Source organism: Rhinoraja longicauda, chromosome 9 (assembly GCF_053455715.1).
Source record: "Rhinoraja longicauda isolate Sanriku21f chromosome 9, sRhiLon1.1, whole genome shotgun sequence".
NCBI lineage: Eukaryota > Metazoa > Chordata > Chondrichthyes > Rajiformes > Arhynchobatidae > Rhinoraja > Rhinoraja longicauda.
The window spans coordinates 39,870,428-39,897,147 of record NC_135961.1 but is presented as its reverse complement, the minus strand read 5'-3'; the positions used below and the strand labels follow the sequence as shown (position 1 = coordinate 39,897,147).

The 26,720-nt window shown below is 46.8% G+C and overlaps 2 protein-coding genes across 2 annotated transcripts; both read left to right on the top strand.

Moving 5' to 3' along the window:
• Positions 1–621: 621 nt before the first annotated feature.
• On the top strand, positions 622–3,243 carry pet117 (PET117 cytochrome c oxidase chaperone). Its single transcript, XM_078405226.1, has 2 exons — positions 622–738; positions 3,049–3,243. Exons 1-2 carry the CDS (start codon positions 643–645, stop codon positions 3,211–3,213), a joined length of 261 nt encoding a protein of 86 aa, XP_078261352.1. The 5' UTR covers positions 622–642; the 3' UTR covers positions 3,214–3,243.
• Positions 3,244–3,351: 108 nt separating this feature from the next.
• On the top strand, positions 3,352–26,501 carry kat14 (lysine acetyltransferase 14). Its single transcript, XM_078405225.1, has 10 exons — positions 3,352–3,636; positions 5,410–5,531; positions 6,544–6,665; positions 10,017–10,198; positions 16,693–17,109; positions 18,721–19,286; positions 20,877–21,010; positions 22,591–22,766; positions 24,597–24,787; positions 26,038–26,501. The coding sequence occupies exons 1-10, from the start codon at positions 3,372–3,374 to the stop codon at positions 26,209–26,211; spliced, it is 2,349 nt and encodes a 782-aa protein (XP_078261351.1). The 5' UTR covers positions 3,352–3,371; the 3' UTR covers positions 26,212–26,501.
• The last annotated feature ends 219 nt before the right edge of the window (positions 26,502–26,720 follow it).

Sequence of the window (26,720 nt, the reverse complement as noted above, 5' to 3'; positions counted from 1 at the left end):
CCGGCAGTAGATAGGAATGTTCGGTGAACTTCTGTAACTTTGTCAGGGCCAGACACATGGCGACACTTGTGTACTGCCGAGGTGAGGTCTGTTATCTGATTTTACCGGGTTGTATGCAAAACAAAGCATTTCAATATACCTAGGTACATGTGACATTAAAGTATAATTCATTGTAGATTTCAGCATCCACTCAGTGGGACGAAGGGCCTGTTTCCAAGCTGTGTGAACTCTAACATGGGAAGCCAAGTTACTGAGTTGCCCAAGTGGTAACCTGTGACTCCAAGTGGTTTCTGCTTCTTTCCAACATTGCCCAGTGCCTTCCAAGTTTTTTTGCCGAACATACACCTAACTACATGTTGATTGAACCACTGCATCGATGTCCACCATCTCCTTGCTGCATTGCAACTTATTGTTAATAAATAACTCTATTCTCTGGGCCGCGGGCCGCTACAACCGCGCCCAGTTGCTGCGACAACCAGTCCCACTCCCTCTCGCTTGGCTGCGCCTGCGCTCCTCGCTCCCGGCGCTCGGCTACTCGCGCCTGGCATCGGGCTCTCGGCACTCGGCTGCGCGGGCCTCGGTCGCCATGGTGACGGGTTCCCCCCCCCCCCCCCCCCCGCCTCCTCCTCCCCAGGCCGCAGGATGTCGGCGGCGTCCAAGGTGGCGCTCGGGGTTTCCACCATACTGACAGCGGGGACGGTGGCCGGGGTTCACCTCCGGCAGAAGCTGGAGAGGGAGGTGGGTGGGCTGTCGGCCGGGCAAGCGGGTTTGGAGTCACCGGGGAGCGAGGCCTGTGCCCCCCGGGCTGAGAGCGGGAAGACGCGGAGCCCGGGGAGCGGACGGTTGGGGCACGTAACCAGGCGCCTGGGGGGGAGCAGTTTCCCAGGTCAAGTGGGGCAATCGAGCGCGAGGCCTCGATCCCCTGGGGCCCGTGGCCCTTGTCACGTGGGGCTCTGGAGCCTTTGCCCCCTGTCACGTGGGGGCCCTGCAGTCTTTGCCCATGTTACGCGGGGGGGCACTGGAGCCTTTGCCCTTGTCACGTGGGGCCCTGTAGCCTTTGTCCCATGTCACGCAGGGCCCTGTAGACTTTGCCCCATGTCACGTGGGGCCCTGTAGCCTTTGCCCCATGTCACGTGGGGTCATGTAGCCTTTGCCCCATGTCACGTGGGGCCCCTGTGCCATCGGTAAAGTTGTTAGACATAGAACATAGAAAATAGGTGCAGGAGTAGGCCATTCGGCCCTTCGAGCCTGCACCGCCATTCAATATGATCATGGCTGATCATCCAGCTCAGTAACCTGTACCTGCCTTCTCTCCATACCCCCTGATCCCTTTAGCCACAGGGGCCACATCTAACTCCCTCCTAAATATAGCCAATGAACTGGCCTCAACTACCTTCTGTGGCAGAGAATTCCACAGACTCACCACTGTGTGAAGAAATGTTTTCTCATCTCGGTCCTAAAAGACTTCCCCCTTATTCTTAAGCTGTGACCCCTGGTTCTGGACTTCCCCAACATTGGGAACAATCTTCCCGCATCTAGCCTCTCCAACCCTGTTCTCTGGGTGCGCGTGCCCCAGGTCGCATGGGGCACCCTTGAGGCTGCAGCTTTGGACCAGCGGCGCCTTCTCATGTTAAGTGTCTGCTGCATGTTTTAGTTCCTTCCCCTGCAACAAAAAAATAAATCACATGGAATTTGATAATGAGGACTTGTCATTTGCCTCCTCTGCTTACATGGAACAGTACAGCACAGGAGCCGGCCCTTCGGCCCCAATGTCCGTGTGGGACACAATGCCAAGATATAATAAAAAGGTTCTGCAGATACTGGTTTATTACTAAAGATAGACACAAAGTGCTGGAGTAACTCAGTTGGGTCAGGCAGCATCTCTGGAGAATATGGATAGGTGACAGGGTTGGGACCCTTTAGCCTGCTGCCAAGATAAATTAATCTCTGCCTGCACCTGATCCATATTCCTCTTATCCCCAGTATATCTATGTTCCTATCTAAAAGGCTCTTAAACATCACTACCATGCCTGTCTCCACCACCACCCCAGGTAGGGTGTTCCAGACACTCATCGCCCTCTGTGTAAAAAAAAGCCTTGCCCCACACATCTTCTTTAAAGTTCTGCCCTTCTGACCTCAAAAGATTTGACCTTTACGCTTTGACATATTGTACTGATCCATGTTGTAGTTTTGCTCTGATTATTTGGAAGCCAAATTATTTGATTTGGAAAAGCTAAACTTAATTTGAGAAAATTGGTGGTTTTCACATTTTACCTTTCGTGTTGAGGGTTAGGGTGAGTCCGTTCTGCATAATGTGAGTTGGAGGAACTGCAACTGCTGGAATCTTAAGCAAAACACAAGGTGCTGGAGGAACTCAGTGAGTCAGGCAGCATCTGTGGAAAGAATGGACAGGCGACGCTTTGGGTTGGGACCCTTCTTCGGGTGCAACAATTTGTGTGTTTGGAGACGCATGTTTATTGACTCCCATCAGACTGAAGAAGGATCCTGACCCGAATCATCGTCTGTCCATTCTCTCCACAGATGTTGCTGACCCGCTGTGTTCCTCCAGCACTTTGTGTTTCACTCATATACTGATCAGTGTGCATCTGCTGTTCCTTGCATCTTCTTCTGGTCTCTGTTTTGTATTTAATGACAGAGAGTCATTTACAAACAGAAACCATGGACAAAACATAATCTGCCAGTTTAAGGAACGAAGCGAATAATTCCATCTCGTAACTTTTGACATTAAACCATGAGTTGCTTGAGAATCTGGGATGTCCTCACCTCAAGCTTTGTCTTAAGAAATCAATGCAACCTTTTACATTAGGTGACGTCTCGACTTGGGACCCTTGTGCAGATTGAAAAATAGTCACGACATGAAACGTCACCTGTCCTTGTTCTCCAGAGATGTTGCCTGACCTGCTGAGTTACTCCAGTACTTTGTGTCTTTCTTTGCAAACCAGCATCTGCTGTTCTTTGTTTCTTAACCTTTTACATTGGTCTCCTGAATGTTGCCATAAGCCTAAATCTCTTTTTTGTCTTCTGTAGAGACTGCGGGAAGGGGTTTACAGAGATCTTGAACGACAGGAGCGCAAAAAGGAGAATATTCGGATCCTGGAAGAACAGATTAACCTGACAAAGAAGCTGGAAGCAGATCGACTTAAACAAAGTACCTTGGTTTCTAACAGTTCTCAACAAACTGGAAATCAGTAACCTGTTCATTTTTCTAACCTGGATTGATGACTTTCGATGTTTAATTGATGAAGGATATTTTCCCTTACATAATAAAAATAAATGAACAAATTAATACAGATGTATAAAGTTGCTCCCTAGCCGTTGGATGAATCTACCTGTGCCAAACGTTTTGTAAGATGGAAGATAATGGGGAGACTAAAAGTTTAACGACTCGCCAAATGGATGAATGCACGAGAATGGCTGCCTCTGAAGGCTTGGAGGAAGGAGAGGTTGAAGGGGAAACGTTGTTGATTGTGGAATCTGAGGATCAGGCCTCAGTGGACCTTTCCCATGATCAGAGTGGCGATTCTTTGAACAGCGAACTCGGCGATGAAGGGGACATGTCCTGGGTGGAAGAGTTGTCCTATTATTGCGACAAATGCCTGAAGTGGATACCAGCAAGTATGTGTGTTGTTGCTGAGTGGCTGTAAAATAAGGGGTTTAATCAATAATAGCTAGTTAAAGAATCATCCTGCATGGAAGCAGGCCCTTCAGTCCAACTTGCCCACACCGACCAACATGCCCCATCTACACTAGTCCCACCTGTCTACATTTAGCCAATGTCCTCTAAACCTTTCCTATCCATGTACCTGTCTAAATGTTTCTTAAATGTTCCATTGTATCTGCCTCAATCGCCTCCTCCGACAGCTCATTCCATACACCCATCACCCTTTGTGTCAAAAAGTTGCCCCTTAGGTTCCCCCCCACCCCCACCTTAAACCTCTGGTTCTCAATTCCCCTACTCTGGGGAAAAGACGCAAGAGGAGGGGAGTCAGTCTGAAGAAGGGACTCAATCCGGAACATCACCTTTAAATGTTCTCCAGAGATGCTGCCTGACCCACTGAGTTACTCCAACACTTTGTGTCCCTTTGCCTGTAAAAATGATGTCCTTTATGAGTATGAGTTTCCATTGCATTCTGCTATTGTTTATTAGTGTCACGTGTACCATCAGTTATTGGCCGCTAAATTGCACCAAGTGTGTGGGGAGTGGGTGGGAAAGTGGGATAACAGAACTAGTATGAACGAGTGATCGATGGTTGGCGTGGACTTGGTGGGCCGAAGAGCCTGTTTCCGTGCTGTATCATTCAATCAGTCAATAACTAGGCCTTTCTCCACAATATTCTTTGTCCTTGTAAAAGTGAGATTATATGACCCATAAATTATTCGGTGATTTAAAAAAAAGATAACTGGAAGGGATGTTTCACCTTGAGAATGCCTGACTGAATGTCCAATGTGATGTAAACCAAGTAGACATTAGCCCTTACTATTTTGCCTCTGTATATCAGTGGCATAATACTGAAATAAACATTATGCCATCTGATTTCTCGACAACTCCATGCCTTGAGTTTGCAAACCCTGATAGGTCAGTGCAGTGCCATTGTCACCATTGGTTGCCAATCTAACTAACACAGTTGTTGCCATAGTGTGGGGTTATAAATGAAAATAAATGTGAGGCAAAGCAGTATTGCTGTCTTTCAGACTGACCTTCCTGAGCTTGTTAGGATGTGCCCTGTACTTTTTCATTCAATGGTTCTTTATTGTCCCGTATAACAAGTACAGTGAAATACTTTTTTTTGCATACAGTTCAATAAGATTATTGTCATACATAAGTAAATTAACCGATTAAGTACAGCATGCACAGAAACAGCCCACTGAATCCATGTGCCAGGTTTTGGCGCCATTTTCAAAGTCCCAGCTGCAGATGGCCATAAAGGCCCATTGCAGCTGTCGCCTCCATTTGGTTGTCCTGCGAACCATCGTCCCTCTTCCCGGCCGGCCATCTTCACCATTCATCGGGGGCGCTTCCTGTAGCCGAACTTGAGGGTGCGGAAGGTAAGACCCCAGTTCTTCTTACTGGCTCTTTGTCCAGCGTTCGTCGTGTCACCAACTCCTTCTACCTTCCTCTCCGGTTCCTGGGTGAGCGGTGGTGAGCAGGAGACGAACCTCGGACAAAGCTTCCACTCCAGGCAGGGTTCCCAGTTCTGCGGCCGGAGAGCTAGACCTGCTGCTGGGGTTGGAGGTTTGCCTGCAGCCCTTCGAGAACATCTGTCCCCATTCCTAGGACTCAGAATATTTTGTAACTGTGTAAAAGTGGTTGCTTTTTTCCTTAGCATGGTGATAGACACATCGTTGCTTATGTTTTGTCAACCACCCCCCACCCTCATTGTTTTCCAGCTCAGTTGAGGGGAGAGCATCCCAGTTATGTGCGAGGTGATAACTTCTTCCGATTTACTTGTTCAGACTGCGCAGAAGATCAGAAGGAGCACTACGAAAGACTTAAACTCACATGGCAGCAGGTAAGTGTGTGCACAAAGTCCCCACGTGGGTTGGTTTCATCTCCTGAATGAAGCCTCCGGATGTTTTGAACGTGTGGACTCATTTCTCTTTGTTTCTTTATCTGCAATGTTTTATCTTACGTATGATGCTCAAAAAGGGAAAGTGATGTAAAGACAAGAAAGCTTAGGCCACTTCGCTTCACATCTGTTGTTAGGAATCAAGGAAGAAATAGCAGGTCATTTTATGTAATTAAACCGTCAACATGGTTTAATGAAAGGAAAATCACATCAGACAAATTTGGAAAAGTTCTTTGAGGATAAAACAATCAGAGTTCATTGAGGGGAACCTACATATGTGGTGTAACTGGATTTTCATAAGAGGAGTGGGGAGTGTGGTAGAGCAGAGGAATCCAGGAATGCACTGTTCCTGAAAGTGGCGTTATAGGGTGATAAAGAAAGCTTTTCGTACATTGGCCTTCATCAGTCAAGGTACTGAGTATAGAAGTTGAGATGTTATGTGACAGTTGTACAAGGCGTTGGCAAGGCTACATTGGAGTATTGTGTTCAAATTTGGTCACCCTGCTATACGAAAGATATAATTAAGCTGGAAAGATTGCAGAGAAGATTTACGAGATACACCATTATTGTATCTGCTTCTACCACCACCCCTGACAGCATGTTCCAGGCCCCCACCACACTGTAAAAACGCCCACACATCTCCTTTACACTTTCCCCCTCTCACCTTAAGGCTATGTCCTCTAGTCATTGACATTTCTACCCTGGGTTCTGACTGTCTACCCTACCTATGCCTTCTGCCCTATCTGTGTTGTATTATTCTCCAGCACTCCAGACTTGATCGGCTGAATGGCCTAATTCTGCTCCGATCACTAATGATTCTGTGTTTGGTTGTAAAGGACTTTTGTAACTTAGTGAGTTCATGACAGGTGTTATGTAAGTATAATTCTTTTTTTACAGGGACCCCCATGTGTTGTAGCCATATTTGATTTGAGCCTTTACTCTCCCTTTGTTTTAGGTTGTGATGTTGGCCATGTACAATTTATCATTGGAAGGGACAGGTCGCCAAGGCTATTTCCGTTGGAAGGAGGATATTTGTGCTTTTATTGACAAACACTGGGCATTCTTACTGGGAAACAGGTAAAGTACCTACTCCAGCCCACAGAAAGCTTGATGCCTGAAAAATTGTACATTTGGTGATGTTATGAGAATTGAGACACAAGGAATTGCAGGTTCTGGTTTACAAAAAACAGACACAAAGTGCTGGAGTAAATCTTTGATTAGTAAGGGTGTCAAATGTTACAGGAGAAGCCAAGGGAATAGGGTTCGGAGGGAAAGGTAGTTCAACCATGATTGAATGGAGGAGCAGACTCGATGGGCTGAATGGCTTCATTGTGCTCCTAGGTCATATGAACAAATGATGCAGTGAGTCAGGCACCACCTTTGAGTTTAGTTTATAGATACAGCATGGAAACATGCCCTATGACCCACTGAGCTCACGCCGACCATCAATCAACTGTTCACACTAGTTTTATGTTATTCCACTTTCCTCATCCACTCCCTAAACGCTAGGGGCACCCAGAGAAGACCCATGTGGCCACAAGGAGAATGTGCAAACTCCACGCAGACAGCATCTGAGGGCAGGATCGAACCTGGATCTCTGGTGCTCTGAGGCAGTGGCTCTACGAGAAAATGGATAGGTGGGGTTTTGGGTGAAGAAGTGTCCCAACCTGAAACGTCACCTATCCACATTCTTTAGAGATGCTGCTGGACCTGCTGAGTTACTCTAGCACTTTGTGTCTTTTGTTATGAGAATTGCGTTGTGCTGGAACAGCATGGTGTTTCAAACCTCTTTAATGTTTTCATTGGTTCAAAGCAATATTGTAACTGTGCTAACGGAGCTTTTCTAACTCAGCAATAGCCGAACAGCACAGTTGTGGAAGTGGATTGTAAGCAAATCTGAAAACTGCTTGTCAAAACAAGCAATTGCCAATGCTTTTATACATATGGCCATGAGATTTTTAATTTCTAATGATGGTGAAAGATGGTGCTGCATTTCACTACCTGATGCAAAGGATAGCTTCTAAGGCACCCTTGTTTTAATTTAGTTTTAGTTTTGAGATTAAGCACGGAAACAGGCCCTTCGGCCCATCAAATCCATACCGACAGTCGATCGTCCATTCATACTGATTCTATGTCACCCCACTTTTTCATCCACTTCATATACACCAGGAATTTAGAGAGGCCAATAGAGCTACAAACCTGCATGTCTTTGAGATATGGGAGGAAACTGAATCATCTGGAAGAAATCCACACGGTCACGGGGAGAACGTGCAAGCCCTTCACAGGAAGCACCTGAGGTCAGGATCGAACCCGGCTAGCAACTCTACCAGCTGTGCCACCCAAACTAAAGATATCAGTTTAGATTAGGTGTCCTGGATACGAGTATAAACCCACAGCCATCTTCTGATAGGCAACTAAAATGTAGACACAAGGAACTGCAGATGCTGGTTTACAAAAAAAGGCACAAAACGCTGGAGGAACTCAACGGGTCAGGCAGCACTTGTGAAAGGAATGAAGTGGTGACTTTTTGAGTTGGGACCCTTCAGACTGAATGAATCCTGGCAAGTGATAGGTGGATATAGGTGAGGAGGCTTTGACTGACGGATGGGTGGACAAAGGTTAGAGAAGGGAAGACAAAAGGTAGCGAGATATGGAGAGAAGAGGTACAAAACATGAACCCTGTGGAAGGGGTGTAGGTGGAAGGGGATAGAGAAAGGGGAAATAGTTGCTGTGAGACATGAACATTGAATTCTCCAATTATAGGGTAACTACCCAACAACAACCCTTTCCCCTTCCCTTACATCCCTCCCTCTGGCCTTTGCCTCATTCTGGTCTTTTGCATCAATATTCATTGAACATTATTAATTTCCTTGGATTTTTCCATCGTAAATTCCACATTCCACTGTCAAAATGAAGGAATTTCTTTAGCCAGTGGGTGGTGAATCAATAGAATTCAATGCCACAAATGGCCGTGGAGGCCGTCATTGGGTATTTTTAATGCAGATATTAATAGGTTGTTGATGAGTGAGAGTGTCAAAGGTTACAGGGAAAAAGTAGGTTGAGAGGGAAAAATAAATCAACCATGATCAAATGGCAGGTTAGACTCAATGGGCCGAATGGCCTAATTCTGCTCCTATGTCGTATGGTAAATAAAATGGCAGAGCAAAGTACAATGGGAACAAGAGTCAAGAGTCCAGGCTGTTTAATTGTCATTTGTACTGAAAACAGAACAATGAAATCCTTACTTGCAGCAGCACAACAGGTCTGTGTACACCGTACTCATAGCAAATACAATAAACAAAAGAAAGTTCAATAAATTAAAAAAACTGACTTAACGGAATGAACTGGCCATGTATAATTTTAAGGAGATGGAACAGAGCAAGACATGAGATAAACTGTGCCCTGATAACTGCCTTTCCAAAACCTCACTGAAACTAGAGTTCAATCCTTTGACTGAGACTGTGAGAAAGGTGCTATGTTTTAGCATACAATGATTAAAACAACAAAAATGAGAGAGATGAGAGGATATTGGTGCCATGTACTGCCAATTTCTTTGTGTTATTTTTCCTAGTAAATGATTCTCAATAAAAGCTAGCCTTTCCTTGTGCAGGGATAAAGGGAGGGACCTTTGGATGTAGTTTCGGCATCAGAAGATGTTGTTATGGAAAGGACCACGTGCTGAATGGAAAACATGATTAAGAAAAGTCCATAGGTTCGTAATTTGATAAGTCATAGGAGCACAATTAAGCCATTCTGCCCATCAATTACTCCACCTCCACCATTAAATCATGACAGATCTATCTTCAACCCCATTCCAGCATCTGCAATCTTGTGTGTCCCTGTGTTTAGTTTAGCTTATTATACTCATGCGTATCGAGATACAGTGAAAAGCTTTTTTGTTGCGCGCTATCCAGTCAGTGAAAAGACTATACATGATTACAATCAAGCCATCCACAGTGTACAGATACTGGATAAAGAGAATAATGTTTAATGCAAGATAAAGTCCGATAAAAGATAGTCGGAGGGTCTCCAGTGAGGTAGATGGTAGCTAGTTGGTGATGGGATGGTTCAGTTGCCTGATAACACCTGGGAAGAAACTGCCTCTGAATCTGGAAGTGTGCATTTTCACACTTCCATGCCTCTTGCCTGATGGGAGAGGGGAGAAATGGGAGTGTCCAGGGTGTGACTGGTCCTCGATTATGCTGGTGGCCTTGCTGAGCCAACGTTAAGTGTAGATGGAGTCAATGGAAGGGAGGTTGGTCTGTGATGGTCTGGGCTGCGTCCACAACTCTGCAATTTCTTGCGGTTTTGAATGGAACTGTTGCCAAACCTTGCTGTGATGTATCCCGATAAAGAAGTTGGTGGGGATTGCTGGGAACATGCCAAATTGTATTCTTTCCCTTTCCTCACGCACTCTCTGCCTTCCAGGAAGAAGACGTCAACCTGGTGGAGCACTGTGGCCGGCTGCCTCTCTGTGGGCAGCCCTGTGTTTTTCCGTTCAGGCGCTCAGCAGTTTGGTGAACCAGGCTGGTGGAAGCTGGTGCACAACAAGCCTCCTATCCTGAGGCCAGAAGGGGAGAGGCCGTCAAGCACCTCACTGAAGGCCAGAGGTGGGCTCGTCTCAATAGACTCTTGTATAGGCACGATTTTGTTGGCAAACCAGAATGTATCTCCATCATTTCATTAAAGGACACAAAGTGCTGGAGTAACTCAGCGGGACAGGCAGCATCTCTGGAGAATGTGGATAGTGATGTTTCGGGTCAGGACCCGTCTAACAAAGGGTCCCAACTTCTCTGTGTTCTCCAGAGATGCTGTCTGACCCACTGAGTGTTTTTTTTTGTAAACCAGCATCTGAGGTTCCTTGTTTCTCCATTGATGGGTCAAAAGATAACTAGGTACCTGGAAACTTGTGAACAGGGCCAGCACAGTGGCGCAGCTGGGGAAGTTGTTGAAGGCTATGGTGAGACTCTACCATTTACCTGGGTTTGAACCTGACCTCAATTGCTGTCTGTGTGGGATTTCAACATTCTCCTTGACCATGTGGGTTTCCTCCCACATCCCACAGACGTGCAGGTTTGTAGGTCAATTGACCTCTGTAAAACTCTCCCTAGTGTGTAGGGGGGGGGGGGGGAATGAAAAAGTGTGATCGATGGTTGCCATGCACTAGGGCTGAAGGGCCTGTTTCCATTCTGTATTAGTTTAGTTTAGTTTAGAAATACAGCAAGGAAACATGCCCTTTGGTCTGAGTCCGTGCCAACCAATGATCATCCGGACACTAGCTCTATCCTACATACTAGGGACAATTTACAGTAAAAATTAACATACAAACCCGCACGTATTTGGAGCACCCGCAGAAAACCCATGTGGTCACAGGGAGAACGTACAAACTCCGAAAAGACAGCACCCATAGTCAGAATCAAGCCCGGGTCTCTGGCGATGTAAGGCAGCAACTCCACTGTGCTGTCCTTAAAATCTTTCAATCAAAATCAATACCAATGTATTGTAATAGTTTGGTGAACTGTCTGATAATTAAAAAATAGTTCACATCAGAAATATTTATGACTGCTAAGATTCTGAACTGTTAGAGAGAGCCTCAGTGTTGATATGTTATGAAATACTTCCTCATTGTACGTTACAAAGTTCCACAGTGGTATCTCATGAACCCTGACTTGGGCTGTGCATGCATACTATTTATGAAAGGGGAGTTTACACAAAATGTCTGTTCCTTGTGTCTCCATAAATACAGCTGTTACAGATTTCTCTCCCATCACACTGGAAGTACATTGCAAATCATTTGAGTATTCTTTAATTGGCTCTAAAATTAAATTTTTGGCCTGAGATAAAAGAAAGTTCAGTCCTGCAATGCAATAGGAGGTGTATTACAAAATTATTTTAATTGTAACTTAGAGCCCAACAAACTACTCTGACATAGAACAGAAAAGTACAGCACAGGAGTACACTCCTCTGCATGCACATGTTCTACAGTGCCCTCCATAATGTTTGGGACAAAGACCTATCATTTATTTATTTGCCTCTGTACTCCATTATTTGAGATTTGTAATAGAAAAAAAATCACATGTGGTTAAAGTGCACATTGTCAGATTTTATTAAAGGCCATTTTTATACATTTTGGTTTCACCACGTAGAAATTACAGCTGTGTTTATACATAGTCCCTCCATTTCAGGGCATCATAATGTTTGGGACACATGGCTTCACAGGCATTTGTAATTAGTCAGGTGTATTTAATTGCCTCCTTAATGCAGGTATAAGAGAGCTCTCAGCACCTAGTCTTTCCTCCAGTCTTTCTTCACCTTTGGAAACTTTTATTGCTGTTTATCAACATGAGGACCAAAGTTGTGTCAATGAAAGTCAAAGAAGCCATTATGAGACTGGGAAACAAGAATAAAACTGTTGGAGACATCAGCCAAACCTGAGGCTTGCCAAAATCAAATGTTTGGAATATCATTAAGAAGAGAGCACTGGTGAGCTTACTAATCGCAAAGGGATTGGCAGGCCAAGGAAGACCTCCACAGCTGACGACAGAAGAATTCTCTCTACAATAAAGAAAAATCCTCAAACACCTGTCCGACAGATCAGAAACACTCTTCAGGAGTGTGCAGAAAACCTCCTGAACAGAAATACAGAGGGAGACCTCCCAACCCTTCTGAATTTGGCGGAAAGTTTCCGCTTTCTTATTTCATTTCTGCCATTCCGATTTCGCCTCACATTTTTCCGCAAAACATGCCTCGCCACTCGCCGTGTCCCTCGCCCTGCCCCTCGCCCCGTCCTGCCGCTCGCCTCACCTCGCCTGGCCTCGCCCTCGGCGCTCGCCTGGCCTCGGCCCTCGCCTGGCCTCTGGCCTCGGCCCTCGCCTGGCCTCGCCCTCGCCTGGCCTCGGCCTCGCCTCGCCTGGCCTCGGCGCTCGCTCGGCCTCGCCCTCGCCTCGCCTGGCCTCGGCGCTCGCTCAGCCTCGCCCTTGCCTGGCCTCGGCGCTCGCCTGACCTCGGCGCTCGCCTGGCCTCACCCTCACCTGGCCTCGCCGCTCGCCTGACCTCGGCGCTCGCCTGGCCTCACCCTCGCCGCTCGCCTGGCCTCGGCGCTGGCTTGGCCTCGCCACTCGCCTGGCCTCGCCACTTGCTTGGCCTCAACCACGCCGCTCACCTGGCCTCACCGCGCGCCTGGCCTGGCCGCGTAGCGTGAGGTTCGTTGATGTTGAGAGGGGATGGGGTGGGTGAATGGCGGTGGGGGGGGGTGTGGAGGAAGGGAGGGGTGTGGGGGAGGTGGGGGTGGGGGGACGGGTGGGGGGGTAGAGTGGGGGTGGGGGGGTAGAGTGGGGGGGGAGGGTAGTGGGGGCGAGTAGGGGTGGGGAGGGGGGGGGTTCGGGGGACATGGACCGTTGTGATTTGCTGTTGAAGACCACTGCAGCAAGTATGTCTTCAATGAAATTAGTTATGTGCAGTTTTAAATGAACCTCTTCATAACTTAGTCATACATTTTATGACCATTGTTCTTTTAATTAATACTGAGAATTTGGATGTGTAAGGGAAAAGCAAAATAGAAAAAACAAAACAAAACAAAACAATTTTTTCTTTGTGTTGTAAAAAGTATTTCTGTTCAATAACCTTTCTATAAATAGCAGAATATACTCATGATAGGCCTGACATTGTACATGATACTCATGATGGGCCTGACATTGTACATGTAGTCCAAGAACTACAGACTGTTGAAAATAATAGTCCTTTTCACACATGAATGTAGCGCAACGCATATGCGCATTTGGCAAGCATACCTTTTTTTTGCTGAAAAGTTGCATTACGCGCCACATTATGAATTTTGATGTAAAATTCTGAATTTTGGACATCACAATTATGAATTTGTAAAATGATGGGAGGTCTGCAGAGGCTACACTGCAATTTGCAAACCACTGGTTAGGTGCAAAAATAGGATGGCCAGGTTACAGTTTGCCAAGAAGTACTTAAAAGAGAAACCACAGTTCTGGAAAATGGTATTGTGGACAGATGAGACGATGAAAAGGGCCTGTTTCCACGCTTTCTCTCTAAACTAAATCTAAAATTAACTTAAGATTAAGTAATGGCAAGAGCAAAGTATGGAGGAGAGAAGGAACTGCCCAAGATCCAAAGCATACCACCTCATCTGAAACACGGTGGTGGGGGTGTTATGGCCTGGGCATGTATGGCTGTTGAAGGTACTGGCTCACTTATCTTCATTGATGATACAACTGCTGATGGTAGTAGCATAATGAATTCTGAAGTGTATAGATACATCCTAACCCATTGGCCGGCGGTTCATTCCACAGGAAGACAATGATCCCAAACATACTGCTAAAGCAACACAGGAGTTTTTTAAAGCCAAAAAATGGTCAATTCATGAGTGGCCAAGTCAATTACCCGATCTAAACCCAATTGAGCATGCCTTTTATACGCTGAAGAGAAAACTGAAGGGGACTAGCCCCCAGAACAAGCATAAGCTAAAGATGGCTGCAATACAGGCCTGGCAGAGCATACCAGAGAAGACACCCAGTAACTGGTGATGTCCAAGAACCGCAGTCATCGCATGCAAATGATATGCAACAAAATACTAAACATGACTATTTTCATTTACATGACATTGCTTAATCCCAAACATTATGGTGCCCTGAAATGGGGGGACTATGTATAAACACTGCTGTAAGTTCTACATGGTGAAACCAAAATGTATAAAAATGGCCTTTATTAAAATCTGACAATGTGCACTTTAACCATGTAATTTTTTCTATTACAAATCATAAATTGCAGAGTACAATAGACAATAGGTGCAGAAGGAGGCCATTCGGCCCTTCGAGCCAGCATCGCCATTCAATGTGATCATGGCTGATCATTCTCAATCAGTACCTCGTTCCTGCCTTCTCCCCATACCCCCTGACTCCGCTATCCTTACAGAGGATAGAGGCAAATAAATAAATGATGGGTCTTTGTCCTACTGTATATCCTTCCATTCCCTGCATATCTATGTGCCTATCTATAAGCTTCATAAAAACCACAATAGTATCTTCCTCCATCACCACTGGAAGCACCCACCACGCTGCTTAAAAGAACATTTGACCCACACATCTCAAAATTTGCCCCACACAGGGCTGGCAGAGTGGCGCAGCGGTAGAGTTGCTGCTTTACAGCGCCAAAGACCCGGGTTTGATCCTGACTACGGGTACTGTCTGAACAGAGTTTGTATGTTCTCCCTGTGATCACGTGGGTTTTCCTGGGCATATTCCAACGTGATACAGATTTGTAATTTAATTGGCTTTGGTAAAATAGTTAAAATGTTCCTAGTGTGTGGGATAATGTTAGTGTATGGGGATGCTGGTCATAATTTCATGGTCGGCGTGGACTCGGTGGGCCAAAGGGCCTGTTTCCGTGCTTTCTCTCCGAACTAAATCTAAAATTAAAGCTACTAAATCTACATCTCCTTTAAACTTTAAACACAAGATCACCAACCTTGAGGAAAAAAGTTAGGTCGATTGTGTTTTGCCTTTATTTTACCTGGGTTTAATCTTTTAAAATTAAATATGTTTTCAAGTAATTTCTATTTTTAATTAAATTTTTATGGAGAGCTTTTAAATGCTAGTGTTGACAGTGAAAAAGGCTTTAGGCAACAATGAATAGCGTGTTGTGAGGGGTAGGGCGGGGCGAACACAATCCAAACCTCCGTCTCCACCTCAGCCTTAAGACCTTTTAATTAATTACCTTAGCGTTGCCTCCAATAACCTTATGATTATTTTTACTATTATCCTTTCAGCTGGCCCAACAACATCCTTTTGTTGATTCAGCAGTTCCTTGTACTTAGCTGAATTAAGTATTAAGTACATTTATATAAATATTTTTATTGGCATCTTGTCTGTCCTTGTCCTTTTGTAAACATCTCTTGTCACACTCCACTATTCCACTTTTATTACCTTAGTTCTCAAATGTCCAATTTGTACACTGCATAGACCTCCCGCCACCCATGTGCTCAGCCATTTTACCCGTTCCAGACTGTTGGCTGATTTAGAGAGAATTGCCCTTGTATACACCCCATGGAATTTTTAATACGGAACGTGGAAAAGCTGGAACACTGGAGGTTGCAGGGAGACCTGATAGAAGTATATAAAATTATGAGAGGGATAGATAGGGTAGACAGTCAGAACCTTTTTCCCAGGATGGAAATGTCAAAGACTTGGCATAGCTTAAAGGTGAGAGGGGCAAAGTTTAAAGAGGATTTCCGGGGCATGTTTTTTACACCGAGGGTGTGAAAAACCTCACACTGGCAGGGTGAGGAGTTGGTCTGATATGGATCGAGCATAATCCAGATCTTGATCTCCACCCCAGCTTTAAGACTTTCTAATTAATTACTTTAGGATTAGCTTTAATTACCTTATGATTCTTTTGCTATTGTCCTTTCAGCAGGTGATTGTTGTATTTAACGAGGAATTTTGAACAATGAAAGGCATATCAGAGTAGATGTAGAAAGGATGCTTCTACTAGTGGGAGAGTCTCGCACCAGAGGGCACAACCTCAGAATGGAGATGAGGAGGAATTTGTTTAGCTGGAGAGTGGTGTATCTGTGGAATTCATTGCCACAGATGGCTGTGGAGGTGACGTCATTGGGTATTAAAAAAATGGAGATTGATAGGTTCTTGATTAGAAAGGGCGTCAAAGGTTACCCGGGTTCAATCCTCACTACGGGTGCTGGCAGTACGGAGTTTGTACGTTCTCCCCGTGACCTGTGTGGGATTTCTCTGGGAGCTCCTGTTTCCTCCCACACTCCAAAGATGTACATGTTTGTAGCTAATTGGCTCCTGTAAAATTGTAAATGGTGTACGGGGATCGTACGCTGGTGGGACGAAGGGCCCGTTTCCGCACTGTATCTCTAAACTAAACTAAACCATAAGACATAGGAGCAGAATTTAGGCCATTCGGCTCATCATCTACTCTGCTGTACTGTTCTGTTCTATGCTTCTCCACTTGTGCCCTGCCGGTGTGTGGTACACAAAGCACTCCAGCGGTAGGGGAGGCTACCCTTCAGTGAAGTGTTGTAGGAGCTGACATACTCTGTTGCTTCACCCTGCAGCTGTCAGGCCGCCACTGGATCCCATCATCACGGTGGAAGGGCTTCGTAAGCGGGCGAGCCGCAACCCTGTGGAGACGGCCATGGAGCTGAAGGAGAAGCGCTCGCGCACGCAGGAGGCCAAGGACATCCGACGGGCTCAGAAGGAGGCGGCCGGCTTCGCGGACCGCAGCACCTCGTCCACCCCGGTTAAGCTGAGTGGCCGCGGGCGCAGGGCCGAGCTGGTGCTGGAGAAAGGCGAGGTGATCGACTTCTCTTCCCTCAGCTCCTCGGACCGCACTCCCCTCACCAGCCCCTCCCCCTCCCCCCCATTGGACTTCTCTGCACCCGGGACGCCACTCTCTCACTCAGCCACTCCCAGCCTTCTGTCAGAAGCAGACCTCATTCCTGACGCCATGCCGCCTCAGGCACTCTTCCACGGTAAGGACCCGCTGGGTGATGGTAACTCGCTTGTTAGTAACCTGCTGACACCACCATGTGGCTCCACACTGGGGTAGGAGGCGCTCTCTTCCAAGTGAACTGTTCACTTGGCGCCACATTAGCCTTGCATTTGTTTCCACTCAGAAGGTGTTGGGTGTGTGGAATGAGCTAACAGAGGAGGTTGTTGAGGCAGATACAATAACAGCATTTAATCGGGTGTGGTGTAAATGGAACGAGCTGCCAGAGGGGGTAGTTGAGGTAGGTACAATAACAGCATTTAATGGAGTAATGGGTGTATGGAACGAGCTGCCAGAGGGGGTAGTTGAGGCAGGTACCATCACAGCATTTTATTAGATGGTGGGTACATGGATTGAGCTGGAGGGAGTAGTTGATACAGATACCATAAAGGCGGTGGAGGACGGGCCAGCGGCGAGTGCCGGATACGCTGCCAAGAACAATGGGGGACCCGGCCCGGGGGGACCGCCGGGAACATTGGGGAACCATTGGGGACTAAATGGAATACTTTGTAACTTTGTGCCCTATATGTGGCGACTCTTTGCATACTTATGTATCCAAAACAAAGAATCTCACTGACACATCACATGTGATAATAAAGTATCATTCATAACAGTATTTAGAAGACATTGGGACAGGTGGATATGAAAGGTTTAGATGGATATGGGCCAAATGGGACTAGCTTACTGGGGCATCTTGGTCAGCACGGGGGAGTTGGGTGAAGGGCCTGTATGACTCTATGATTCTCAGAGTAAAGGACTCCCAGGAAGACGGGGTAATATTTCCATTGGCGGTGAAGCACCACGTTCTAAAGTGATTGTCTTAAAGCAGGGGCCTCCAAACTTTTCAACGTATGGGCCACATTATATATTTGGCACATTTTTGCGGGCCGTAGGAAAAAATTAAGAAATGTCAGTTTTATAAATTTAATAAACTCAAAAAAGAACTTAAGTAAAATAAATGGAAGAAATTCAAGCCATCTGGAGTACAAGGCAGCTTCCGGCATACACTAGTAACACATGCAACAGGTACGACCTTACCTTGAAAAAACTGCCAAAATGGTCAATTTTTGTGGTGTAAAAAATGGGGAATGGGCAGCGGAGGCCGAGGAGCAGCGAGAGCTGGGCCGGGCGCTGGGAGCCGAGCGAGGCAGACCAGGCCACGGCTCTGCTCGGCGGCCCCAGCCTCGAGGTGTTGAGCACAGGCCAAGTGGAAACGGAGCCCAGCAGTCCGGCTGATGGAGAGGGTGAGCGGGGCGAAGGGCCAGCAGGAGCGGCGAGGGGCCGAAGAGCCTCAGGAAGCGAGGTGCGGAGCTGGGGCGCCGAGCCTGGAGGAGCAAGGAGTGCAGGAACGGGGAGAGGTGTCGGGACACTCGGAGCGCCGGGAGGGAGCCGGAGACGCGCTGATGGGAGAAGACAGGGGAAGCCGAGCTGCAGCACGGAACATGTTAACGGGCCGGATAAAATCACTTGGCGGGCCAGATGTGGCCCGCGAGCCATAGTTTGGCGACCCCTGTCTTAAAGTGTTGTAGAGTAAGATTGGATGCGATGCATAGGTTTACTGTGTAAGCCAGTATATTTTCTCTACTTGCTTCAGATGATGAGGAGGGTGATCCGGACAGCGTCATTGACCCCGGGATAGAGTACGTGCCTCCTGCCCACAGGCACACTGGTGCCCCTGTGGTTGGCAGGAAGAAAGTGAAGGCACCCGAGCAGATTAAGCGAGAGGCTGAGGAGGAGGAAGTGAGAGCGGAGAAGATGGAGGGTGACGTGGAGGAGCCGGAGGAGGGCATGGAGATGTCGCAGGGCAGGGCTCGCGAGCGGAAGAAAGGGCCAGCGGAGAGGGACGAGCATGCAGCCGTTCCCAAGTACACGGCCCTCAGCCTGTACGAGGAGAGGTTGCTGCTGCGGCGGCTCGAGTCCTGTCCCCATGCCCTCGCCCTGAGCGTCGAGGCCAAGAGGCTGCGCCGCAAGCTGCTGGTGAGGCAGTCCAAGCGGGAAAGGGGGCTGCCCCTCTTCGATCTGGATCAGGCCGTGGAAGCTGCGGTGTCACTGGTGGGTGAGGTGTACCGAGCCAAGGAGGGCAACCGCATAGGTTCACCAGTGGGCATCAGCACCTTCCACACCACGAGTCAGGAATTCCGCATCTTGGACCGCTACCAGGTGAATATAATCACAAACCCCACACCTATCTAAATAATGCACAAAGTGCTGGGCATACTCAGCAGCTCAGGCAGCAGCTCTGGAGAATGTGGATAGGTGATATTTTGAGGTAGGGCCCTTGTGGAGGGAAGGAGAAAGAAAGTTGGAAGAGAGGAGGGGCAGGACAAAGCAGGCCTTTTGAGGGGTGAGGGGGGATATTTGATAGGCAGATGGATGGGCAGAGCCCAGAGATGAAGGCACAAAAGGTGTGAGATAGGGATAGAAGTGGTGTGAATTGTCCTTTCAATTTGTTTAATGATGATTGTCTGCGCTTGACACTGTTATATCGGAGCCCATACCTGGAACAGTGGATACAGTAGATGAGGTTGGAGGAGGTGTAAGTGAACCTCTGCCTCACCTGAAAGGACTGTCGGGGTCCTTGGACAGGGTTGAGGGAGGAGGTATAGGGACAGGTGTTGCATCTCCTGCAGTTGCTGGAGAAGGTACCTGGGGAGGGGGTGGTTTGGGTGGGAAGGGATGGGTTAACCAGGGTGTTGCGGAGGGAATGGTCTGTGGAAAGTAGAAAGGGGTGGAGATGGGAAGATGTGACTAATGGTGGGATCCCACTGTCAGAGTATTTGGGGTCGAGACCCTTCTTCAGACTGATGTAGTAGGGAGGGGGAGCTGGATGTGTGAGGTGGGGGCAGGACAAAGCCTGGCAATGGTATAACTGATAATAGAAACATAGAAAATAGGTGCAGAAGGAGGCCATTCGGCCCTTTGAGCCAGCACCGCCATTCATTGTGATCATGGCTGATCATCCACGATCGGTAACCTGTGCCCAACTTCTCCCCATATCCCTTGGTTCCACTGGCCCCCAGAGCTCTATGTAACTCTCTTAAATTCATCCAGTGATTAGGCCACTGCCCTCTGTAGCAGATATTTCCACAAATTCACAACTCTCTGGGTGAAAAAGTTCCTTCTCACCTCAGTTTTAAATGGCCTCCCCTTTATTCTAAGACTGTGGCCCCTGGTTCTGGACTCCCCCAACATTGGGACCATTTTTCCTGCATCTAGCTTGTCCGGTCTTTTCATAAGATTCCCTCTCATCCTTCTAAATGCCAGTGAATACAAGCCTAGTCTTTTCAATCTTTCCTCATATGACAGTCCCGCCATCCCAGGGATCAATCTCGTGATAAGTAATATCAGTTGGTCCTGACCTAAAATATCACATATCACCTATCTATGTTCTCTGGAGATGCTGCCTGACCTGCTGAGTTAATCTAGCACTTTGTGTCTTTTTTTCTAGAACTTTATTCCTTGGAGCGCAAAAAGCTGAGAGGTGATTTTATAGAGGTGTAAAGAGGAATAGATAGAGTGAATGCCCAGAGTAGGGGAATGAAGAACACAAGGGTTGGTCAGGAAACCAAGTGATAGGTCCATACAAGTAGGGGGGGGGGAGTGATCAGTAGATGGGTGGAGCACAGGTCAGACTGATCGTTGTGGGGGAGAAAGTCGAGATAATAAAGCCTGGAGTGGGGTGAATGAATGGGTGTGTTTGTGCGCAGGGGTTACTGTTTTATTTTGTTGCTGACTGTTGCCTCTTTGCAGATTTCGTTGTCTCACATGAAAGGATGTCAGGAGCAAAGGATAACGTTTCTACACCGGCTGACTGGATCGGGAGACCTAATGAACCAGAGCATCATCAGCCCCTATACATCACGAGTGCTCAAACCATACATCAGGTAAGTGTTCCTCTAACCTTACTTTAATTTAGAGATACAGCGGGGAAACAGGCTCTTCGGCCCACCGAGTCTGTGCCGACCAGTGATCCCTACACATTAACACAATTCTACACACTCTAGGGACAATCTTACATTTATACCAAGCCAATTTACCTACATACCTGTACATCTTTGGAGTGTGGGAGGAAACCAAAGATATCGGAGAAAGCCCATGCGGTCACAAAGAGAACATACAAACTCTGTACTGACAGCACCCGTAATCGGGATCGAACCTGGGTCTCCGGTGCTGCAAGCACTCTACCACTGCGCCACTGTGCTGCACCTCTAACCCTATAGTATAAAAGAGTGATTAGTAAGGGTGTCAGGGGTTATAAGGAATGGTGTTCAGAGGGAACGATAGATCAGCCCTGATTGAATAACGGATTAATGGGCTGAATGACCTAATTCTGCTCATAACTTACAAGATACAAGGAATACATGGAAAATCTACAGCTGTTCTCCTTGGAACAGTGAAGTTACATTGTGACCGAATAAAGGTTTTCAAAACAAGGAGGCATTTTGATAGAATAGGAAAAAAAACATGGTTTTCTCTGGCAAACGTCAGTCACCAGGAGTCGTTGATATATAATTATTGGTAAAGTCGAGGAGTGATGTTTGCAAGGTTACAGCCCGTTAGTGGATGTTGAGTTTAATTTAGTTTATTGTCAGGTACAGCGGTTGTTGTGTGCTAACCACTGAGCAGAAAGACAATGCATGATTATTATCGAGCCATCCACAGTGAAGAGCATCGTTAAAGTAAGAAATGTTGCTGTTGGAGTAGAGATTTTAAAGAGTGGAGTGATTGTAAAGCGAGATTGCAGATCCACGGTCTGTGACTCGCACCCAGAGTCAAGCTAAGCACCATCTTGGATCATGGATGAGAAAATGTGCGCAGCATTTTGTCCAGAGGTGACACAGGCATTGAGGATGGAATGGTGTCCACGTGTTCTATGTTTCTGTAAACCTAAGCTGAATTGTTAGTTGACGAGGTTAGCATTTTCTGGAGAAGTTGTTGAAGACTGTAGTGAGGCTCTCTTTACCATTTACCCAGGTTCATTCAACACCTCGGAGTCTGTGGAGTTTGCACATTCTCCCTGTGACCGCATGGGTTTCCTCTGGGTGCTCTGGTTCCCTCCCACATTCCAAAGACGTGTGGGTTTGCAGGTTAATTGGCCTCTGTAAATTGTTCCTAGTGTGTAGGGAGTCGATGAGAAAGTGGGATAACATAGAGCTAGTGTGAACGGGTGATCGAAAATCGGTGTGGACGATGGACCGAAGGGCCTGTTTCCATGCTATATTTCTCATTCAGTCAATCTATGTAAAAATGGACTGATGTTAAAACCAAATTTCTTTCTGCTTTCTCTTAAAATGAAAGCTTTCATTCTTCCATCAGATGAGTGCATGCGTGTCTATTGCTGGTTTTGCTGTTCACACCCAGCTGTGTTTATGTCTTTATCGTATTATGTAGATCTTAGCTTGGTCAGCTGAAATCTTTGCAGGATCATTCTTTTCTAAACTGTTCTCTTATTTTGCGGCATTAGGCGTGACTGTGACTGCACACCTCCTAAACTCAAACTCCTGGCTGAAATCCGGGCCTACCCACATCGCAGCGAGCCCGGCTGGGAGGCAGAGGCTGAAGCTCCTATTGATTACTGTTATGTCTGCCCTGGTTTTGTCCCCACAATTAACTCCATGTGCCATGAGTTCTTCTGGCCAGGTATTTTAATTCTCAATAGCACTTTATTGTCAAATATACTGAGATACAGTGAAAATATTTTGCATTTTTCCTCTCTCACCTTAAACCTATGCCCTTTGTTTTTTTTATTCCCCTTCCCAGAAAAAAAGGTTGAGGAGTAATCTTTGCAAGGTTACAGCCAGTTAGCAGATGTAAAAATTTGTGCAACACGTTGTCCAGAGGTGACACATGCATTGAGGACGGAAAGGTGTCCCATGTGTTGTATGTTCTGTAAATCTCAGCTGAATGGACAGTTGATGTTAAGCTTTTCTGGAGATGTTGTTGAAGACTGCGGTGAAGCTTTCTTTACCATTTACCCAGGTTCAGGTGTTGTCAGTTCAATCCTGACCTCAGATTACCCTACCTCTGTGTATTCACCCTCATGATTGTATACACCTCTATAAGATCAACCCTCATCCTTCTGCATGCCAAGGAATAAAGTCCTAGCCTGCCTTACAAGATGTTGACAGACACCTTCCTACATGTCTGGTCATTATTCACGTCCCTTTCCTTTGGAATGGAGGGATGCAGGGTTAATGCTGGGGCTGAAGCCTGCCTGCCTCTGCTTCTGTTTCTTACATTCTTGGGTTTCAGCAGAGAGGAGGCAGATTATGTGTTGGCTTCTTATTACAAGACAGTAGGAGCACCAGACCATGAATACAGTGACTTTTACCCAGGGTCATGGAATCAAGAACCAGAGGACATAGCTTTAACGTGAGAGATTTAACAGGAACCTGAGGGGCAACTTTTTTTCACGCAGAGGGTGGTGGGTATATGGAACAAGCTGCTAGAGGAGGTGTTTACTACACTGATTCCTGGGAAGAGGAAGCTCCCCTGTGAGCAGCGATGGAGTAGAATGGGACTCTGTTCTATGAAGAACAATAAATATCCCAGAGGCCTGGCAATGTGGGTGATTGGAGAGGCATTTCCCCCGGCAGGATGTCATAGAACTCGGGGCATGGTTTCATATGTCAGATGTTTAGGAGGGGCTTGGTGACAAATAGCTCTGCTTAAATCTCTGGAATCCTCCAGTCTACAGGTCTCTGGATGCTCTCAATGTATTTCACACAAATGTTTGGTGATGTTTTGGACATTTGAAAGGATTAAGGCGTGAATCGGAGAAGGTGGATGGAGGAGGAAGTCAGTCCACATATGGAGTATCTCTGGGGAGGCCACGGTCATTCTGAAGAGCACAGATTATAATTGTCGGGGAGAGAGCTATTTTTCTACATTCTTCTGACGAGCACAGATTGTAATTTTCAGGAAAAGACACAAAGTGTTGGAGTAACTCAGAGGGTCAGGCAGCATCTCTGGGAACACAGAGGGGTGATATTTCGGGTTGTTCACCTTGTTTCTACATTTATAATTGTCGGGGACATTTTGCTAAGAGGTGTGGCAGCTTTAATTATCATTGCTAGATCGAAATAATGATCCAGAAGGAAAGTTCAGGCTGCTGGAAATATGGAATAAAAATGTTATAATAGAAGCACTCATAGAATCATTGAGCTGTAGGGCATGGAAACAGACGCTTTGGCCCACTTTGTTCTTGCCAATCAATTTGGCATTTTGGGCTAGTCCCATTTTCTTAGCATAGCCCTCTAAACCTTTCCTATCCTAAATCTGTCAAAAATGTCAGCAGATCAGGTAGCAGCATCAGGAAAGAAATAGACAATGTTTTGATGAGTTGATGATTTTTCATAACTGTTGAGTATTTATATAAGACCTTTAAGTTCACCGACGTGTCCAAAATGTGCCGATGTCTCGCGTGTCCTTGCTCTGCCCAACTAGCATGATCTTTGGTAACCCCCGCAGGCATCGACCTGGCCGAGTGCCTGCAGTACCCTGACTTCAGTGTGGTTGTTCTCTACAAGAAGGTTATTATTGGCTTTGGCTTCATGGTTCCTGATGTGAAGTACAACCAGGCTTACATCTCCTTCCTGCTGGTGCACCCGGAGTGGAGGAGAGCCGGGATCGCTACCTTCATGATTTACCACCTCATTCAGGTAGGTCGCTGCTGGCTATCGGAGAGGGATCGTGGCTTGTGTTGAGCAGGAGAATCTCTCCCCCACCCTCAAGCCTAACATCTGTCACTGTCAGAAAGGTTTAAAATATAAACTTTAACTTCTTTGTAATATTTCTTCATAAAGTAAATTCAATTAGTATAACTCACAAGTGGCCTAATCAATCACAGGGAACGTATCAGCTTGCACCCCTGACTGCAATATCTAGGCATCACATCGTTGAGCAGATTGCTGCTACCTTGGAGACACCAGAAACTGCAGATGCTGAGATTTTGAGCAAAATACCAAATGCTGGAGGAACTCAGCAAGTCAGGCAGCATCTGTGGAGGGAACGGACTGGTGACATTTCAGGTTGGGCCCCTTGTTGAGAGTAATAAAGGGAGGGGGGGGGGAGAAAGCTGGAAACGAGAGGGAGATGGTGGGGGGGGCGGTTACGCAAACATGAGGAACAGAATCTCAGATTCTGCTTGGGTAGCTTACAACCCAACAGTATGAACGTTGAATTCAGACAGTTTGATGAAGGGTCCCGACTGTCCATTCTCTCCACAGACACATTACCTGACTTGCTGAGTTCCTCCATCTCTGTGTCTTTTGCTGCTGTTAACGTGGTTACAGCAAAACTTCCCCTGAAGCCAGTCGTATTCTGGAGTCCCTTGCACTGCTCTTGGGTGCTTGCTGTTCCTGAGAGGGACTCGTCTGCAGTCCTGCCCCGATTGTTAGGGATATGAGGACAAGATATATTGTGTTATGTCTGTGAGCAGTGTGACACATGGTTGAAACAACAGTACAAAACTGACTTTCTACAAAAGTCCTGTCATTGTGTCACCCTGCACTGGTCAGCTGTGTGAGCCTGCACTGCATTTACCCGCGTGTTCCCGTAGTCCTGCTGCGCGCATCTCCCGCTACCCTTGTGCACATCCTTGTGTGTCCCGGTTACCCGTGTGTGTCTCTCTATTACCTATGTGTCCCAGTTACCATGTGCGTCCCAGTTACCCATGTGTGTGTCTGTTACCCGTGTGTGTCCCGGTTACTGCGTGTGTCCCGGTTACCTTTGTGTGTGTGTGTTATCGCGTGTACGTGGTTACTCCTGTGTGTGTGTCTCTTGTTACCTGTGTCCCATCCACATGTCCCAGTTACCGTGTGTGTCCCGGTTAGCCGCATGTGTGTCTGTTACCCACATGTCCCGGTTACTGCGAGTCCCACTTACCAGTGCTCCTACTCCTGTTTTGCAGACCTGCATGGGTAAGGATGTGACCTTGCACGTCTCTGCCAGTAACTCTGCCATGCTCCTGTACCAGAAGTTTGGATTCAAGGCTGAAGAGTACATCTTGGATTTTTATGACAAGTACCACCCCTTGGACAGTAAGCAGTGCAAGCACGCATTTCTTCTCCGTCTGCGGAGATAATCTGTCGCGATCCAGCTGATGCAGAGTGCAGGAATGGGACAGATCATGTGCTTGAAGGAACAATGCCCAACAAGTAGATGTTAACTTGCAAGGACAGACAATCAAGTGGGAACAAGGGTCAAAATACCGTCACATATTAAAGAAACTTTGTTTTGTAAGGCCATTCTGCTGAAAGAGTGAGCAGTCTTACACACATTTCATAGCAGCCCTTATCCCCATGTAGAACACTGTGGCTTCTAAGGCAGAATGAATAAAGGGAAATGCAAAGGAGCGTGTGTGTTTTTTTCTGGGAGTTGGCGTGAGAGAATGATTCTGGGTTTGCGTCGCCTTAGTATGCCTAGTGTCAGCAGGATTATTGAAGGGGTGAGGAGTTGTAGGTTGTCTGCAGCAGGTAACTTCATATGGTCATATGTTACCCATCATCGTACAACAAAATGGCAACATGGGGTGTGTAGCCAAGATGGACAGACCTGCCTGCTGCACCATCTCATGTAACTGTTGATGACTTC